Below are 20,457 nucleotides of genomic sequence, written 5' to 3'. Positions count from 1 at the left end.
GACAACAAGGCAAAAGTTGGCTCCCTCTTGCTCCTGTGCCAAGGGTAAAAAAGTAGCCTGATGTAGATCTCCTCGTGTCTGGATCTCCTCGTGTCTGGATCACTCCAACCTTGGAGTCTGACTCCATCCGTCGTTCCCCCTCTAGTGTCATAGAAGAGTCCAAGCTCCTTCGTGCTCTGCAGATACCGCAAGATCCGCAACCTTGCGTCCCAATGAGTCTTCAAGGCGTCTGCATGAATGAGCTCAATAGCCCCACATGAAAGCTCAAGTCCAATATGGTGTTCAGCAACCAAATCAATGAACCAACAAGCTTCCGATACAGAGAGGCATCAACCTGCTCACAAGGATTAGTAACTGTAACTTTGGTATGCCAAGTCCTGGGAGCTTGCTGAGGACCATACAAGGCCTTCCGTAACCTGTAAACCATCCCCTTTGATCTCGGAACCTCAAAGCCTGGAGGTTGCTCAACATACACCTCCTCCTGCGTTTGCCACTTGCATAGCTTTCCTCCAAGTCTCTTGGGAAAGAGCTTTCTCAACTGACGTAGGCTCTTTGTCGCAAATGATACGAGACATCAAAGCATAGTTCACCTTTAAAGGCTACTCTGATTGACGAATGCAAGAACTGGTATGTCCCTGCTTGCTGCCACCATTTGGCAAGCCATCCACCATCTGGTCCCGGAGAGCCTGCCGCCGTAGCGTAACCATCTTTAAGTGGTCATGGGCCTCAGAACCTCTGCCCTGTGGACGGTTCATAAAATGCTCTTCCTGGTCCAAGACCATAGGCATAAGCTCCTCCCATGTGATGGTGCTAAGCCTCCCACTGGTGATCGAAGAGGAATAGAAAGCTGAGTACTGAGAGGTCAGATGAGACAGCAAAGTGATGGCCATGTCCTTTGAATATATCTCCTTCCTAGCATGAAGGACCTCCTGCTAAAAAGCCTGCAACTTGTTGATGTGCCCCCGCATCGTCGAAGACTTTGCAGGATTAATCACCCGCACTGCACTTCCAAGGAAATCCGCTTCATGGGTAATACCCTGTTATACAAAGAAGCCAAATGCTGCCAAATCCCTCTGGCCAGCGTCATATGTTTGATATGATTAATCACCTATGGTGTGCAATTAAGGAAGATGAAAGAACGCACACGGGCATTGACAGGATCCCATAACTGTGCCTGAGCCTCCCGTTCTTTCCTAGTAGAGGGTAAAAGCTATTCGTCCTCCAACTCTGGCCGTGGAACACCAACCACAATGAAATCAGCCAAGTCATAAGACTCCAAGACACACTCCATCATTACCTTCCACATGCCATAGTTGGTGGTCCCGTCCAATGTCGATACACTGGGAATGTGGGGAGAGTGGGGATCTTCACGTGCTTCTCAGCCATCTCAAGGGTTCACAAGGTCTTGTGAAGGGAGGGTGGCTGGGAAAAAAAATGAAGAATAGGTTGCAAACACTATGCAAGGTGGCTGTCCAACAATGATGGCCACCTTTTACCCGATCTCCAAGTCCCGAGCAGCCCAGGAAATCTCCAATCAGCACCAAAAATCAGCAGACCCTCAAGCTCCCATTGTCTCCAAGCTTCAAGCCACATGGGGCTCTGATACCATGTCGGAATGCACATCGGAAAACGAGACGAGTACTGTGAGAAACAAAACGCAGAAATGTTGAGAGAAAGAAGCTGTATAAACTCAGCTATATACACAAGGATCTGATACAAAACAGTTATGGGGGGCTAGGGTGGTATTTGCCCTCCAGTGCTGGTCAGCCAGGTCTAAAACAGCCGACAGGGTGCAGATGATGTCCATGACTGAGAACAAGCAGTCGGCCAGCATATGTACAGTTGGCCAGCACAGGACATCCAGTTGGCCAGGACAAAAGTAGTCGGCCAGCACAAAACTGCCCCCACGAATAGAAAAATAGGGAGAAACATGGAAAAAATGGGGAAAAATAGGAAAAGCTCCTGGGCGGGCACACCCACAACAAAGGCCCTCACTGAGTAATATGTACAGATGGGAGATGACTCCTAACACATGCCCCATGGGGTTGGGCTGTGCGGTTTCCATTGGCACTGGTCTTGCGCCTGCCTGGCTTTGAAGTTGCGGGGTTGAGGCGCGTAACTAGAGGCGATCAAATGCGGTTGTAGACCACAAGTTTTGAAACAGGGTATATGAAAAGGGGGGAGAGGAAAAAAACTCGAGAGGCAATGAAGGGGACCGAATAGAAGATATAAAAAATGGAAAAACCTTAAAGCTCAAGGAATGCACTGCATGGGCCAGTAGGCAGCGACAACGATCATATGGGCAGTGGTAAAGGGGGGGAAAATGTGATGAGTTGGGTTAGGAAAATTGAACTGAGCTGGCAAGACGAGGGGGAGGCAAGGAAGGGAAGCACATAAGGAGGGGGAAGTGAGCTGAGGCGGAAGTGTTGTGAGCATGACAAGTGCAGCTGGGAGAAACTGGAGAGAGGTGCAGCTTGGAAAAGGGCAGAGCAGCATGCATGCAATGCGAGGAGGGGATTGCTTCAGTCCTTTTTCCTTATCTTCATTCTGACTTCGGTTGGATCCAAAGGAATTCAATGTACCCCAATGATGTTTTCAGTAATTAAAGCGAGTTGAATTCAGTAATTGTTAAGCTGTGGGTAGGGGTTTCTTCTGTTTTTTGAGCATGTAGGATGCACTAAGAAATGACACCAAGAAATGCCAGTACATGTTCAATTATTGTCTTTTTTCTCTTTTTTCAAGTAACTACTTTGACATGACTGACTTTTGTGTGTTATTTCCAGAGCAATCTACATTTGCTTGCAACATGCTACTTCAGAAGTAACCAGGCGCACCGAGTCTATCACATCTTGAAAGGCAGGTTCTGATACTTCTTTGTCAGTTAGACTGCCTATGTGCGAAAGGAGCTTTTAAGTGAAATGTTTCTGTTGTGCCACCATTTTCACAGTCCAACAAATATGTGTCAAATGAACAATATGAAGTGGTTTGTTTGGATACATCTGCCTTTTGTTTGTAGGGAACTTGCACTGATCCTTGAGTAAGTAGGCTTTTGTTCCTGCACAGTAAATATTGGCATTAATGCAAGGCTGCCTTTAGTAGGGCTTCAATCTTTTAATGGCAATCTGCACAGGAGTTTGGTGCTCAAGGCTCAGAAAAGAGCTAGGAAAGATGTGCCTCAATCAGTCTTTCGAGAAATGAAGGTAGTCATGGATGCCCTACTTACATGCTTACATACGAGAGAGAGCATAACATGTCATGTTATGTGGGAAGTGTTCCTGTGATGACCAATTGACACTGCCTTTGTTAGTATAACATGCATGGTTCTCAGGAGATATGGGACAGAGGCTCTGATGCAGCAAAATCAAAATGTCAAGGGAAGCTATAGTTAGGGTTTGGCCTAGTTGCCTTGTGTTTTAGGGAACTTTTGCGCTGATCCTTGAGTATGTAGGCTTTTATTCCTGCACAGTAAATATTGGCATTAATGCAAGGCTGCATGTAGTAGGGCTTGAATCTTCTAATGGCAATCTGCACAGGAGTTTGGTGCTGAAGGCACAGAATAGAGCTAGGAAAGATGTGCCTCAATCGTTCTTTCGAGAAATGAAGGTGCAGAGAGAGAACAGAAAGAAAGAAAGACACATATATTAAGCGTCTACTAAATAGTAAAGACCCAATGGGCCTGTGAGACCAAAGTGATACAATAATGTCCATGGCATATCTCATCATGGAACGGAAAATAAAATAGAACAAATCAAAACTATCTCACTGGAGTGATACAAAACTGTCCATGGAATACAAGCAACATGAAACATGAGAGGATCATCACCACCCAATAGATGGTGTACCACTCTCCAAAATATAAAGCATAAGGCTAATGAGTATGGCCAAGAGGTCTCCCTCAGCTAAAGGTAGCTCGATGGCGATGACGCATGTCCTAGATCTGGAGCTGATAAGGGGATTGTGGCAGACATCTGGGGGCGTTGGGCATGTTGGAATGCGGAGGCCCGATCCGAGGTAACAACTCTCGGGCGAGGTGGGTCCCCAGCAGTCCAAGGTGAGTCTGTGAATCCACTGTATGGGTGTCCTTCTCTTGGGTCTGGAAGAATGGCTAGTTGGCAAGGGATGGGTTGAGGTGGCTGGGGCCGAAGCTCTCTCAAGAAAGTCTCCTTGTGTCTGTGGAGCTCGAGCAGAAAGAGCCCTAGGCAGCGTTGGTCTCTAGGAAGTCAATGATCCTGGAAAGTGGGCCAAATCCCTCTGGAACACAGTGAAACCTATTGCGGATCTCATAGTATACTGGGCAGCAGCGACATATGTAATGCTCCTCTGTCTCAACTTGTGTGTGGCATAATTGGCAGATCCTCTCCTCCTTGGGTCTCTATATGAGCTTCCCGGCTTTGAAGACACGCTCAGCTCTCCCTATCTCCACTCTAAGCAGTGGGATGAAACCCGTATCTGGCCAATCGCAATCCTCATGGCATGGGACATGTGAACACTCAGGTACCCTGGCTGCTGCTGGATGAATCCATCCAGAGTGAGCGTGAGGAAGTGATCTCTATAGAAGTGCATCTTCGGTGGGAGCTTCGAAGGTGTGATCCATGTGCAGTGGGTGTAGAGGTTGAGAAAATCTAACCGAATAACCCGGTTGGTGTCCTCATGAGAGAGCTGAAGAAAAGAGGAGTCCAAATTGTATAGAAGGGTGGGAGGCAGTCCATGTGGAGCCCATATCCTGAGAATCAAGTGGAAACACAGGCATACCATACTCTAGGGTGGCCCTCGAGCGCTAGCTGTTGCGATGGCGATCTTTTCGACGATTTTGTTTCAAAATCTGATTTTCAAGAGTTTGAAGTTGCTTTCGAAGCTTCTTTCTCGGAACGCCAGGCACAAGTTGCCGCACAGATGCAGGCTTTACAGAATTCCATCTCTTTATTGACCACTACACTATCTACTCTCTCTGGTATGGATACCTTGGCATCTGCTTTGGGCCCCAACATTACTCCGGAACAGTTTGGGGGCGAGCCAAAGCAACGTACCAAAGATATAGTGTAGATTACAAGAGATTGAACAAGCTGACAATCAAGAACCGTTATTCTCTCCCTAGATCAGATGACCTGATTGACCGATTAGCCGGAGCGAAGTATTTCACAAAGATAGATTTACGTACTGGCTATCACCAGATACGTATTCATGAAAGGCATGTCGAAAGAATCGCCTTTTAGACTAGGTATGGCCATTACGAGTTTCTCGTATTACCTTTTGGGTTAACCAATGCTCCCGCCACTTTTCAGCAAATGATGAACGATCCTTTTCGGGAACATTTGGAGAAATTTGTGGTTGTGTTCCTAAATGATATTTTAATATATAGTCGTACTCTTGAGGATCACGTTAGACACCTCACGATTGTCTTAACTATTTTAAGTCAGAATCGACTGTATGCTAAATAAAGTAAATGTGAGTTTTTTATGACAGAAGTTATTTACTTGGGACAGAAGATCACTAGAGACGGGTTGAGCATTGACTATGACGGAGTTCAGAAGGTTTTGGCCTGGCCTATACCGTAGATTGTCTGACAACTTCGTTCTTTTCTCGGTTTTGTTGTTTTTCTTCGGAAATCTGTGCGGGAGTACTCACAGCTCACACTATCGATGACCGACTTATTGAAAGGTCATGGACGTAAGTCGAATAAGCCTATCACTTGGAATAACGATATGGATATGGCCTTTAGACTTTTGAAAGATAAAGTCAAGAAAGTACCTATCTTAGTACTGTCCGATCCTAGTAGGCCTTATGTTCTTGAGACTGATGCCAGTGACTATGCAATCGGAGCTGCTCTATTCCAAGATGGTAGACCTGTTGCTTTCGAGAGTAGAAAGCTGCACGACTCTCAGTCTCGTTGGCCAACCCTTGAGAAGGAGCTTTACGCTGTAATTCACGCTCTCAAGGTTTGGAGACATTATTTATATGGCTCCAAGTTTGTGGTATTGACTGATGATACTGATCATCAGTCAATCAAGTATGTGTGTGATGCAGATGATTTGAGAGGAAGGAAAGCTCGATGGGCTGAGTTAATGCAAGATTTTGATTTTGAGATTCGTTATCGAAAGGGGTCCATGAATAGTGTTGCAGATGCGCCTAGTCGAATTAGAGAGGTGAATACTTTGTCGTTCACCGAGATTTTTACTGACTTATTTCAGTCATTGAGAGGGCTTTGCAAGACTGATAGTTATTTTGGTCCATTTTGGCAGAAGATCCAAGACGGGAGCTCATTGATTGACCAAGATTCAGTGACTGAGTAGCCTACCATTCAGGTTGCAGGAGGCCAGTGGATGATTCTGAATGGTTTACTATTCCGTAATGACAAAATTTGTGTACCATAGATCCCGGACATTAGGTCCAAGATTCTTAAGGAGTGTCACGATGTCCCTTCTGCTGGACACCTTTGGGTACACAGGACATTAGCTTTAGTGAAACACATTTTTTATTGGCCAAAGATGAAAGGATATGTAGAAGATTATGTTCTCAAGTGTTAGGTTTGTCAAACAAATAAAGCTGAACGCTTTCGACATCCCGGGATGTTGCATCCTTTGCAAATCCCAGGTAATAAATGATCAAGTATTTCCATGGATTTTATTATTGGATTACCAAGAACACGTCAAGGCCACGATTCTATTTGGTTTGTAGTGGATCGCTTGACAAAAATGGCTAGATTTTTACCGACAAGGAAGACCATTACAACTACACAATTAGCAAGGCAATTTATCGAGCAATTGTTTAGATTGTACGGGTTACCGCAGGACATAGTCAGTAATAGGGACTCTAAGTTTATAAGTGACTTTTGGAGACTTGTTTTTGAGAAGTTGGAAACAGCTTTGAATTTGAGTTCCTCGTAGCATCTTCAATCTGATGGCCAGACTGAAAGAGTGAATCAGATTTTGGAGGATATGCTTCGAGCATGTGTCTCCAAAAGACAGAGTTCATGGGAGGATTATCTTCCTATGTTAGAATTTGCATATAATAGTACTAAGCATACGAGTACAGGTTTTAGTTCTTTTATGCTTATGTATGGTTTTCAACCTAGATCACCTGTTACCGTGGGATTTTCAAGATTTCAGCATGATGCAGTGTGTAATTTTTTGCATATAATAATACCAAGCATACGAGTACAGGTTTTAGTCCTTTTATGCTTATGTATGGTTTTTAACCTAGATCACCTGTTAGCGTGGGATTTTCAAGATTTCAGCATGATGCAGCGCGTAATTTTTTGCAAGATATGCAAGAAATGTTACAAGTTGCGAAGGAATCTATTAGAAGTGCTCAAGACAGAGACATATTTTATTCTAATAGACATCGTTCACCAAGAGAGTTCTCTGAAGAAACGATGGTGTATTTGCGAGTTCCCAACGATTCCGAGACTTTACGGACAGGTTGATCTCCGAAATTATCCCCTAGATACTGTGGGTCATTTCGTATTACACGACGGATTGGTTCAGTTGCATATGAATTGGATTTGTCTTCTCATGTGAAAGTTCATCCCGTATTTCATGTCAGTAGACTTAAGGAAATACTGGGTGGAACAGACCAATTAGTTACTTCTCAAGAAATCATAGATGTCGAGAACATGACATTTGTTCCACACGAACCGGAAAAGATCCTTGGATTTCGTGAAAGACGATTGCGTAATATACTTCTCACGAAATACAAGATCAAGTGGAAGGATCGTGTTGAGGAGGATGCTACATGGGAGACATTGACTACCCTTCAGAGGGATTACCTTGGGTTTTTAGTGAGCTCAGGAGTGAGCTTATAGAGGAAGGGGAGTATGTCATGTGCACAGTGTGTATCTACCGTGTGCTACACGCACACAAGACGAGCTTCGAGGCTTGGGGAAGCTTAGAGCTAGGCAGGCTGATTGGCGAGTTGGGCTAGGGATAGAGTAACGGGCGGGCACCCAAGTATGGACGGGCGGGCGCCTAAGTGTGGACGCTCGGTGACCGGCCAAGAGCCTATAAAAGGGTGGCCAAGGTTAGTCAATAGTTCATAGAGTCTCGCGTGTCTTTGTGAGAGCTCTATGGTCAGGAGCTTGGATCTAGTGCGACGTGCATTTGCTTTATGCAGCCAAGGCCGGCAGTAGTCTCGAGGCCCGCGAGGGTAGCTTCGTGCCGGTATGGGACGTCATGAGGTAGAGATTGGTCGGTACGTCCAACTAGTTAGCTCAGCTCGTGGCTCGGTGGGGAAAGCCAAGACTTGTGGGTCTTGCTCACGGCTCTCAAGGTTGGGAGGTGAGTTAGGCCTACATCCCCTTCACGTTGGTTGGCTTTGTTTCGCAGGTTTCGAGTCTTGTATCAAGAGTGTTCAACGAGGTGATCCTTTGGGGATTTTACATAGCCTCCGTGCATCTTGCTCTCCAGATCTGCCATGCTGTAATATTGGCAACAATCTCCCAATTGGTGCTAATCCTCTGTCTGGGGGTGTATAATTAGAGTGAGGGACATGCTCTAACGAACCATGCTAGGCAATACCTCTATGAATGAAAATAGCAGAGTCAAAATAGCAAGAGTCTGTACCACTGCCCTAAACACTTTTCTAGGAAGAACTTGATGCAAAACGCATACAGAAGATGGAGTGAAGAGAGAGAGAGAGCTGTATTTTCAGTATATTAATAAGGTACAAAAAGGGTGCAATCTTGGCAAGCCCCAGGCTGCCCCATAAAAAAGGTAATCGTGACTCTACAAAATCCGATCCTATGATCCAGTCCCTCTGCAGGACTGAGATGATCACAATGAGCCTAGCCTTTTGCTATTTATAGGCCTTGAATGATCGGTGAACTGGCTGACCTGTTGTTGGTGTGACTTGGTTGAACACAATGCTAATCAATACACTTAAATACACCAAGATTTAGTAGACAACATGCTCAATACAAGAAGTCATTTGCTGAATTGACAAGAGATGCACAGTGAGCCGGAATGGCCGGCTCCTCCCTCAAACAAAGTATATTGATTTTGGGAGAATCAAGTATAAAGTGTCATGGGCATTTTTGACCAGATTTCCATACCAATGCATGTGAAAACAATATTGCAAACAACGTAGTTGTTGGTGTAGACTTGCAACTCACACTACTCTCTCAAGTGCCCATGTTTCCTACCATCTGCTCTCTATTGTTCCACCAACACATGGTAGCAACAATCTGCAACAAGAGAGCTCGTAGGACAAGAGAACACTACACAAGGTATGTGAACATGGAGTCCGGTTCCTCCCTCTAGCTACTTGCTTCCATATTTAAGCATCAAAGCTTACCAAATTGCAAGTAGAGTTGGTGATAGCAGAAGTCTTCGCGATGGAAGCGTTTGGTGTGTTGAAATCTTCGATTTGTTGCGATCCTTCGCGACAAAAGTCTTCAAGAGGATGATGGGAACCTTGGGAAATGGTTTAACTTGAGAAACGAGGCTGAAATTAGGGTTTTTCATATAAAAGACCAGAAATCACAGCAAAAATAAGAGCTATTTTGCTGAATTTCAGTCATTGGGAGTGTGTGGAAGAGTGTACACCACTTGGAAACACTCTTGGAAGCTTGGAAAACACAGTAGCAAGCTTGGATATGGAGTTGGAAAGAAAGTACAGAAAATACAGCCAAAGAGGCCTCATGAAGGGGGCGCCTACTTCTAGAGAGAGAGAAGAGAGAGAGTGAGTTGTCCACTCTGGGTGTCAGGTAGAGAGGACAAGTGGCTTGTGGTGCAAGTTAGAGCGGACACATGGCTGGTTTCTCCCTTTGTACAAAGGGGATAAGGTCTGGGCGGTGGGCATTGATTTTTGTCCACCTCGGGACATCAGTGTGTGCGAACACAGGGCTGGTCATAACTTATAAGCGAGTTTTAGTCACCCAAAACTTAATGAAGTGTGTATACACTCACTTATAAATTAGTGCTAATTCCTAAAGCTATAAGTGTTCTCAGCCAGTTCTCTTTAGCCACTCGAAGGTCTCATTGGCAGGCTGCCTTGAGAGTTCTTCGTTATCTTCGAGGTACTTCTGATTATGGCATCAACTATTCCAGTGGTGCTGATTTGGTTGGTTTCACTGATTTTGATTGGGCAGGCTGCATTGATACTCGGCGGTGTACATCTGGATATTGCTTCATGCTTGGTACTAGATTGGTTTCTTGGAAGTCTCAAAAGCAGAGGACTGTTTTTGCTTCTTCCACCGAGGCTAAGTATAAATCCTACCTTCTCTCCTCCATTGAGGCACGTTGGATTCATCAGATTCTGGAGCATTTGTGCTGTGCCGACACTTCCCCGGTTACTACCCTGGTTACTATCTTCTCGGATTCTTAGAGTGCTATTGCTCGACCTCAGAATCCTGTGATACGGGGACGATCCAAGCATATTGAAGTGCATTATCATTTTGTACCCGACTGAATCGAGTTGGGACTTCTTCGGCTGGCCTATTGTTCTACCAAGGACAATGTGGCTGATCTCTTCACCAAACCACTTCCGAGAGCTACTATGGAGGTGTTACTTCAGCGTGCTGGTATTGAACTGCCCCTCTGACGTTGAAGAGGAGGTGTTAGATAGATTATATATCATCTCCAGAGGGTCTACTGCATCATTTTCATGCTTGTACTGGCCATTTATGAGGCCCTGCATAGGCACATTTATTTAGGCATTTTTTCCATTTTTTATGCCTTTTAGAGCATTTTTATGCTATTATTGAGCTGTCAGCTTGCTATAGCTGGCCGACCAGCTCTCATGAGGAGTATATAAGAGTGGCTCCCCGTTCGCCTCATTTCACTTCATTTTTCAGCATCCTCTTGAGGTCATTAGCAACTGCTTCTGCTTTTGCTTCTTATCATTGTACAACACCTACGGGCTTCCCTCGTGCTTAGTTTTCAGCAATAATCATCAGTTTTCAGCATTTACAGGCCTTGTACCTGGGCCTACACCTGTGTTTTCTATTTGCTTCACTTTTTTTCAGGTTCACGGGCGGGCGTTCCCTTACCCGAAACTACACATTGGTTAGGCAAGCATGAAAACAACATGCAGTTTCAATTGCAAGCAAGCACATAAAGATGCTATGCAATGCAGCATTGGTATGGACAATCCCCGTTCATGAAACTATACCAAAATAGACGTGCTCCAGGCAAGTACACGAGGTACTAGACCCAATGGAACACCAATCCTCCAGGCATTTCTGGGCATGCACACACAGGCACAAGTCCCAACGGAAAGCCAAGTCCACAGTATCACATGAGTGGTATCAATCCCCGGCATATGCAACTGCCATGGACGTCAGTCCAATGTACATACATAATTAGAAAACACGGGTGGACCAATTGGGTGGCCCAATGGTGACAGTCGGCCAGTTCTCTTGGACATAAAATCACTCCTAGCTGCAGCTGACACCAGAATGCTTTTTTTTTCTGTTGGCCGACAGCACCTGGTCCATCCCAATGCTTTCCCTGCCAATAATAGTTGCTCCTAAATCCGGTCCTGAATTTGGTCTTTATCTGTTGCCCTTCAGGGATTAGCATGTACATGTGCATGCACATGACAAGTGCACATGCATATGGAGTGCTCCTCTGACTTGACCTCCGTTGGCACATAGCGCATAACCTCTCCTCACGAGGTATCTGCATGGCTCTCTCTGTCTCTATCCTCAGGTGGTGCGATGACACTCTGAACTGGCCCATTGGAATTTGTATGGCATGTGACATGTGTATGTCAAGATATATGGCCCTCAGTATGAAATCATCCTCTGTAAGCCTCATGAAAGTATCCATGTAGTACTGTCATTTGTGTGAGAGTTGCTCATGCGTTGTGATCCAGGCATCCTATATGTATAGTCCCAATAAATCATATATGATCACCCGGTTCCTCTCATCTTGAGAGAGCTTGATGAATGGGGAGTCTGGGTCATACTGGAGTGGGGGGAGGCGATCCATCTTGAGTCGTGTGAAAACGCTCAAGGAGCTGCTCAACGTATCTGCGCTGAGATAACATGATACCCCCCTCAAAAGGTATAAACTGTATGCCCAAATAGTAATGTAAATGCCCCATGTCTGTGACATCAAATGCATGTTGCAAATCAGCTTTAAAAGCTGAAATATCATCCTCTTTAGGGCCAGTGACGAGCATGTCATCCACATAAAGAATAAGGATGAGAACATTGTTCCCAATGTGGCGAACATAAAGTGTACTCTCAACTGAACTATTCGGAAACCCTTTGGCATAAAGTGTACTCTCAGCTGAACTATTCTGAAACCCTTTGGCAATCAAGTATTCATGAATCTTGTGGTACCAAGCACGAGGAGCTTGTTTAAGACCATATAGTACTTTATGTGAACGGCATACTTTTCTACACAATGTGCTTGAAAGAATGGCCCTAGGGCCATTATACTCTCCCTTGTGTCAACTCCCTAGGGCCAATCTCTACAACCAGGTGCATACTTGGCTATACCATGACTTGTGCCCAGTTGCTATACCATGACTCGTGCCTAGTTGCTGCTAGTTGTTACCACTAATTTTCCCAAGGCAATGTGATGTGCCATACTAATAAATGTGGCCTTTCTAAACTTGTCAACCAACACTTTCCAAACTTTGTTGTCAACAAGCATTGGAAATTTTTTCTGGCAACTTGGGATGCAAACACCTCAAGTTTATCAATTGCTCCTTGTGGGCAAAACGCTAGAATGGGTTTGGGACTTACCACTACCGAGTTCTGACAACAGGCAGATATGGAGAGCTAGATGCATGGTTACCGACCTTTCATGTGATGTCATTATCCACACCTTGTCTCCTCTTTGGAGGAGGATGCAAAGTAGTTTTAGTACAGCATGGCATATAAGGAGAGAGAGAGGTGCATTGAGTCATTGTCCATATTTTGTCTCCTATCGAGCTATCGAGAGCATAATTCAAAGTAGTTTTAGGATGGTAGGACTCAAAAGGAAGCTGTGTATTCTATACAAACTTTATTCACGTGTTTCATTGTGCATCTTCTATTATTTTGAATCTATTGCATCCGTTTTGTGTACTGTAGGGACTAAATCGGCACAATTGCGATATCTGTTTGCGCTGGCATGTTTTGAGATGGGTAACTTGGCAGAGGCAGAGTCAGCACTATTGCCCCTTGGTGAACCAGGAGTAGAGGTGTGCAAAATATTTCTCTCGCTCTCTCTCTCTCTCTCTCTCTCACACACACACACACACACACACGCGCGTGTGCGCACGTGCGCACTCACACACACACACACACACACACACACACACACACAGGTATGTTTTCTCCAGCTCTAGTTGGGTATTTTATATTTTTTTCATGATTTAGTCACTTCATGGCATAGACCCTTGGGTCTTTTGTAAACATAAATAGAACTTTCTTTCTTTCTCTCTCTCACATGCCTAGATAGGCAATGCTGGCAAGCACAATTCCAGCCGGTGCAAACAAATTCTCTCCTCTTTGACTAGCAGCCATATATGCAGCGCATTTCTGGGCAATCGATTTCACATCTCTTGACTGGAGTTCAAAAGTTAGGTTGTAGGTCATGATGCTCTCTCGTCTCATTTGTAGCAGACCCTGTATCCTACATCACATCATTCTAGCAAAGTTTGTAGCCCGGCTACTGCACATAGATGCCTCATTTTAGCTTGTCATGTATTGTTGGGTATTCGGAGCCTCTTGTGTGTGTGAAGCTACCCTTAGGTGGCATAGTGTGTTTAGTGTGTTTATTTGTGTGAATAACCTCTTAAAGCCGTTTTATGTGTGAGTGTGATAAGCAGTGATGTCTTATGTTTAGCCACGTGTCATTGCCCCCATGCATGTGATGTGTCAAAGATAACCTCTGAAAGCTGTTTTATGTGGGTGTGATAAGCAATGATGTCATATGTTTAGCCATGTGTGATTGCCCTAGTGTATGTGGTGTGTCAAAGATAAGGCTTTTAATCCTATAAAAGGCATTGTACTCTTTGAAGCTTGTATCACATTAATCAATACAAGATATCATTAAGTCATGCATATGCTCTCTCTCTAGAAGTTTTGTTTCTCTCTCTCTCTCTCTCTCTCTCTCTCTCAGATGTCTGATTGACCAAGCTAGGGCGCGGGAGAAGAGATTATACTGCTGCTTTGTGGATTTCCGCAAAGCATTTGACACGGTGCCACGAGAGAGACTCTTCCAGTGCCTACAGTCATTGGGGATCCCATCAGAGATGGTTTGGGGCATCTATGCTTTATATGAGCAGGTCCTCGGACGTATACGATGCCCCGGGGGCCGGGGGGCTATCTGATGTTATTGCTAGCACCATAGGTGTGAAGCAAGGATGCCCACTCTCTCCTACACTATTTGGGCTATACATCGATGAGGTGGCTGACTTCATTGGTCACGGTGGTGGGGACGGGGTAGACATCTCAGGTACCACAGTCCACACTATGCTATATGCAGATGATATTATTCTGGTCTCTGAGTCGCAGATGGGACTACAGCACCATCTCCATGCACTCGAGGACTTCTGCACACAGAGGGGGCTTACAGTGAACCTTGGAAAAACCAAGGCCATGATTTTCCACACCTCAGGGCCGGTTCGATGACAAACCATCTTCACACTAGCAGGAGGACAGGTAGAGGTGGTAGACTCATATGTGTACCTGGGGACTACATTTATGACTCCGCTAGGAAGATTTACTATGGCACATGCAGCCAGGGATAGACTCACACGAGGGTATGCAGCTCTAGCCATGCTAGAGAGAGAGAGTCACCAGGCACACTTCCAGGAGCCCCGCACGAAGGGGTGGTTGTTTGACACACTAGTCACCCCTGCTTTGATGTATGCTACAGCAGTATGGGCACCTGGGCTCGCCACCTCCACATGGTCTTAGATAGAGAGGCCTCAGATTCTCATGCTCTCACGGATGATCCGCAACAAACCCTCCGTCCCACATGACATTGTCCGGACGGAGTTTGCTTCACCTCCTATGCTAGGAGAGGCCCTCTTCCAGACGATCTGCTTCATACAGAGGATTAGAGATATGCCATCAGATCGACTCTCACATAGAGCTTTTGAGGTGTCCAGGCAGCTCGTAGAGAGTGGAGATAGGAGATCATGGTATTCATAGATGATACAGTGGCTCACTCACCTGCCACCTTTCTAGTATGATATACATGCACCACACATCCAGCTCTCTCACAGTGAGAGGAACAGAGTCCTTCGGCAGGATTTATGGCAGCGATACACTCAAGAGACTTGGATTACACCCAATCAGCCTCTACCGCCGAAGATGCTATACTTTAGAGATCAGTTTATGCGTATCTTAGCAGATGGATTCATACAGAGACCTGGATACATGGATAGAGACCTGGATACATGGATAGAGACCTGGATACATGGATGTGTACATGCCTCACAGTGCCCGAGTGGCGATTGGCCAGCTCAGAGTGTCATCACACCAACTTGAGATTGAGGCAGCTAGGGCAGCACGGATCCCCAGAGCAGAGAGGATATGCAGACTATGCCAGGAGGAGGTTGAGAGTGAGGAACATTATGTATGCAGATGCACAGCATATAGTGTCATTAGAGAGAGATACACCACCATCTTTAGTGGACATCCCTCACTCCGCCAGATCATGGAGTCCACAGACCAGTGCAGATTTGGCCAGTTCTTGCTAGAGACACAGCGCCACAGAGAGACACTGCTACGGACTCATACCACAAGGAGAGGTGGGCGATAGCTCTAGCTCATTGATTTCTTCCAGAGATCTATCCCAGTGCCTACCTGACACAGGAGGGGGTTACACTTCAGCGCGTTGCGGACCTCCGAGCCAGACGGAGACCGAGAGCACCAGGCTACCAGACTCCCAGACTACATCAGAGGGAGATCACAGAGATACGGGCTCGACATCAGCACCATATCTAGGAGCAGCTAGCTCACTTACACTCACACCCGGAGATCATGCTCCGAGGTATTTTTGCCTTGCCATCGCCTATGTATCACATATTACACCCCCATTATGGTACTGGTTGGAGCTAGACAGATCTGCATTGCATTCTTGTATACCCTACGCATATAGGTTGCATACTGAGCATCTAGTAGTAGTGCTCCATCCATCACACTCCCCCACTAGCTCAGTACTTTCATAGTTTATTTCATGTTCATTTTGTCCTTTTTTTTTTCCGGACATCCAGAAGACATTGACAGTTGTACATTGATTTGTTTCATAGGTCGAGTTCCGCCTCTAGTAGACGTTAATTCAGCTTTCTTCCTTCTTTCTCTCTCTCTCCCCAGCCACCCTGCCCCCTCCCTTGGCAGCCAACCATCACCAGTTTCTTCCGGACCCAGGAGGTGGACACTGACATAGTGGATCTTGTGGACCCTCCACGAGCTGCTCTAGACCCACCTCGCCCGAGAGGAGTTACCTCGGACACCGAGCTTCTGCACTCCAGCGTGCCGGACGCCCTTGACCCCCCCCCCGGTCGGCCACGATCACCTCATCAGCTCCAGATCCAGGACATGCTCCACTGCCATCAAGCTACCTTTCCACGTGACATAGCTGAGGGAGACCTCTCGGCCATACTCGTCAACCCCATGCTTGACATTTTGGAGAGTGGTATACCATCTACTCGGAGCTGATGTTGCTCCCATGTTTTTATGTTTTTAGTATTCCATGACGAGTTTCCATGGACAGTTTTGTATTACCCCAGTGAGATAGCTATATTTATGTTTTCATTCTGTTTTATTTTCCATTCCATGATGAGATATGCCATGGACATTATTGTACCACTTTGGTCTCATAGGCCCATTGGGTCTTTAGTAGACGCTTAATATATCTTTCTTTCTTTCTCTCTTTCTACTCCACTGTGAGTACCTTTTATCCACCATAACGTTGCTGACCTGTCAATGAAATATTCTCCCAAGGCAACTCTAGGACGGCAATGGGAGAAGTGTCAAATCCCCATAGGATCTCCTCGTGGAACGCTCTTGGTACAAGACTCGAAACCTGCAAACAAACGAAACAAACATGACGGGGGTGCATGCCTGACTCACCTCCCAACCTCGACAGCCGTGGGCAAGCCCACAAGTCTTGGCTGTCCCCACGGAGCCACGAGCTGAGCTAACTAGATGGACGTACGGACCAATCTCTACCTCGTGACGTCCCATACCGCCACGAAGCTACCCTTGCGGGCCTTGAGATTGTTGCCGGCCTCGGCTGCATGAAGCAGGTGCACGTTTGCACTAGATCCAGGCTCCTGACCATAGAGCTCTCACAAAGTCACGCGAGACTCTATATGACTAATGACTAACCTTGGCCACCCTCCACTCTTTTATAGGCTCTTGGCTGGTCATCGGGCGTCCACACTTGGGTGTCCGCTCGTCCATACTTGGGTGCCTGCCCATTAGTCTATCCCTAACTCAGCTCGCCAATAAGTCTGCCTAGCTCCAAGCTTCCCCAAACCTCGAAACTAGTCTTGTGTGCGTGTAGCACACGGTAGATACACACTGTGCACATGACATACTCCCCTTCCTCTAAGAGCTCACTCCTGAGCTCAGTAAAAAGCCAGGGTAATCTCTCTGAAGAGTAGTCAATGTCTCCCATGTAGCGTCCTCCTCAACACGATCCTTCCACTTGATCTTGTATTCTGTGATAAGCGTATTACGCAATCTTCTTTCACGAAATCCAAGAATCTTTTCAGGTTCGTGTGGAACAAATGTCATGTCCTCGACATCTATGATTTCTTGAGGAGTAACTAACCCAGTACTTCCTTAAGTCTACTTACATGAAATACAGGATGAACTTTCACATGAGAACCCGAAGACTTTCCTTCAGTCGTGCTAGCCATTGTTGCGGAGAACTTCCTTTTGTGCTTGTTCCCTGCTTGGTAACGGGTTTAGACTTGGAAGAGACCATTGTATCATCATAGATATGAGCGGAATGAATGGCCTCATCCAAAGTTTTGCATTTGTTGTTTTTAACCTGGAAATGTTATGAGTCGGATAAACCGGCTACGAAGAAACCCAAAAGAGTGGTGGGATCCATCTTGGTAGCTTTCATCTACAAGTCCCTAAATTTCTGGAGATAGACCTCATAAGTGAGGTTCTGCGAGGTCATGGTGAAAGTAGTAAACCGGACAACAATATCATAGTCATCCTCCTTCTTGAGGAATTCTTTCTTGAAGACGTCTTCGAACTGTGTCCTAGTTGTTGGTTTAGGGTTGAGTTCCTTCCACCAAAGCAAAGCTTTGCCTGAGAGGAAACCTGCTGCTAATTGGATCTTTTTCCCATCGTCATATGGATGGAACTGAAAATGGACTGGCCACTTATGTAGCCAAGTGTCCACTATTTCCTTGGTACGCTGCTTTTGCTCGCCCCCAAACTCTTCCAGAGTAATATTGGGGCCCAAAGCAGATGCCAAGGTATCCATACCCGAAAGAGTAGATAGGGTAGTGGTCAACAAAGAGATGGAGTTTTGTAAAGCTTGCATCTGCGCGGCAATTTGTGCTTGACGTCCGAGGAAGAAGCTTCGAGAGCAACGTTAAATTCTTTGAAATCTGATTTTCACACATAATCGTCGAAAAGATCGGCATCGGTGTCTTCCGTAGCCAGCAGCTCCTCACGTTTGATAAAGGGCTCCAACTGGATTCTTGGGTTGACATCTTGAAGAGGGCAAGGTGAGAGAAAAGATTGATCTTGCACAAATAAGAGTGCTAGAGAACTCGAGAGCTTGAGAACTTGAGAACTTGAGAGATGTGTGGCAAGAAGCCCGCTTAAGGGGAATATATAGGCTTCCCCAAAAGCTAACTTTAGCTTTTGCTTTTGTGTTTTTTTTTGGCAAAAAATAAATAAATAAATAAAAATATATATATTCTGTTTTCTTAAAAAAAAGAAAAAAAACACTTATAAAGTAATACTTGGGTTTAAAAAAAAACCCTTTTTCCAAAGTGTGGGTTTATAAAACCTTAGGTGCATATGAAAATACCAAAAGCAGGCGATTGTTTTTTTTTTCTAAGAAAAACAAAAGCTAAAAAAAAAAACAACTTGTCAACTGCTTTTTTGTTAATTTTTGCGCCACCCGTTTGCTTGTCGACGGGCATCGCCTGCACTCTACTGTCGCCAGCGCTCAAACTTGTGCGCCTACACTTGTTGCTGCGCATACAGTTGGCCGGTTATGCTCACACGTGCCAGCCTACCTGCCTGCGAGTTCGGGCCCGCCTGCCTGCCTGTACTTGCGCACTTGTGCTTGTGCACACCAGCGCACCTGCGTTGGCCTGCACGTACTAGCCCGAGTGCAAGAGTCGCCTGACCACGTACACCAGCCTGCCTACGATGCACCACCTGTGCCTGGCTGTGCATAGCAGCTTCTTGGCATAAACGGCTGCGCTACCACCACCAAGCGTCACCTCTCTCTCTCTCTCTCACGTACAACAAACTGGTTTTCTCTACTTTTCTCTCTCTTGAAACTGTTTACACAGTTGAAAACACATCTAGCCCTTCTTCTTGCTAAGCAAACCAACCCATACAAGACCAACCCTTCTTCACGGATTCCCACGATGAAAAAGCAACATACTGAATTTGAAAAAACAACAGTATGCACAGAAAAAACAGCAAGCTTCTCGAACTCATACCTTTGCTTCGACCTCTTTTCCTCTACCTACCGACTTGCTCGTTCACGAGGCTTGCTCTGATACCACTGTCAAATCCCCATAGGATCTCCTCGTGGAACGCTCCTGGTACAAGACTCGAAACTTGCAAACAAACGAAACAAACATGACGGGGGTGTAGGCTTGACTCACCTCCCAACCTCGACAGGCGTGGGCAAGCCCACAAGTCGTGGCTGTCCCCACCGAGTCACGAGCTGAGCTAACTAGATGCACGTACCGACCAATCTCTACCTCGTGACGTCCCATACCGCCACGAAGCTACCCTCGTGGGCCTCAAGACTGTTGCCGGCCTCGGTTGCATGAAGCAGGTGCACGTCTGCACTAGATCCAGGCTCCTGACCATAGAGCTCTCACAAAGTCACGCGAGACTCTATATGACTAATGACTAACCTTGGCCACCCTTTTATAGGCTCTTGGCCGGTCATCGAGCGTCCACACTTGGACGCCCGTCCATCCATACTTGGGTGCCCGCCCGTTAGTCTATCCCTAACTCAGCTCGCCAATCAGCCTGCCTAGCTCCAAGCTTCCCCAAACCTAGAAACTAGTCTTGTGTGCGTGTAGCACACGGTAGATACACAGTGTGCACATGACAAGAAGCTACGCAACTGCTTTTGTGGTGTCTGGCTTTGACTTTTGGTAGACTTGGCAAAACTATACATATAGTGATGCACATCATGCTTCATTCAAGGCCATCAAAAGAAATGAGACTTCTTCTTGCCTTTGGGATTGCCTGAAGGCTCAGCTGGCCTCACCAAGATGTCACAAACTAGAATGTCACGTGCTTCCTCTAAAAGCACCCAACAAAAGCTCTACAGGGTCTTGGGGTCT

General features: G+C 45.9%; 1 protein-coding gene across 6 annotated transcripts in view; it reads left to right on the top strand.

Annotated features, from left to right (window-relative positions):
- Positions 1-20,457, top strand: part of HBT (CDC27 family protein) — an 88,728-nt gene that overhangs the window by 10,318 nt on the left and 57,953 nt on the right. For all 6 annotated transcript variants that reach the window (XM_086780049.1, XM_086780044.1, XM_086780046.1 and 3 more), the window contains exons 2-3: positions 2,784-2,856; positions 13,022-13,131. In XM_086780049.1, coding sequence (XP_086636175.1) covers positions 2,784-2,856; positions 13,022-13,131 — 183 coding nt within the window. The remainder of the gene's footprint in view (positions 1-2,783; positions 2,857-13,021; positions 13,132-20,457) is intronic.

This window comes from Cibotium barometz, chromosome 41 (genome assembly GCF_041138505.1).
Source record: "Cibotium barometz isolate CiBa-2024 chromosome 41, ASM4113850v1, whole genome shotgun sequence".
Classification (NCBI taxonomy): Eukaryota; Viridiplantae; Streptophyta; class Polypodiopsida; order Cyatheales; family Cibotiaceae; genus Cibotium; species Cibotium barometz.
Note: the sequence above shows the minus strand (reverse complement) of the source record. Positions and strands in the feature narration are given on the sequence as shown.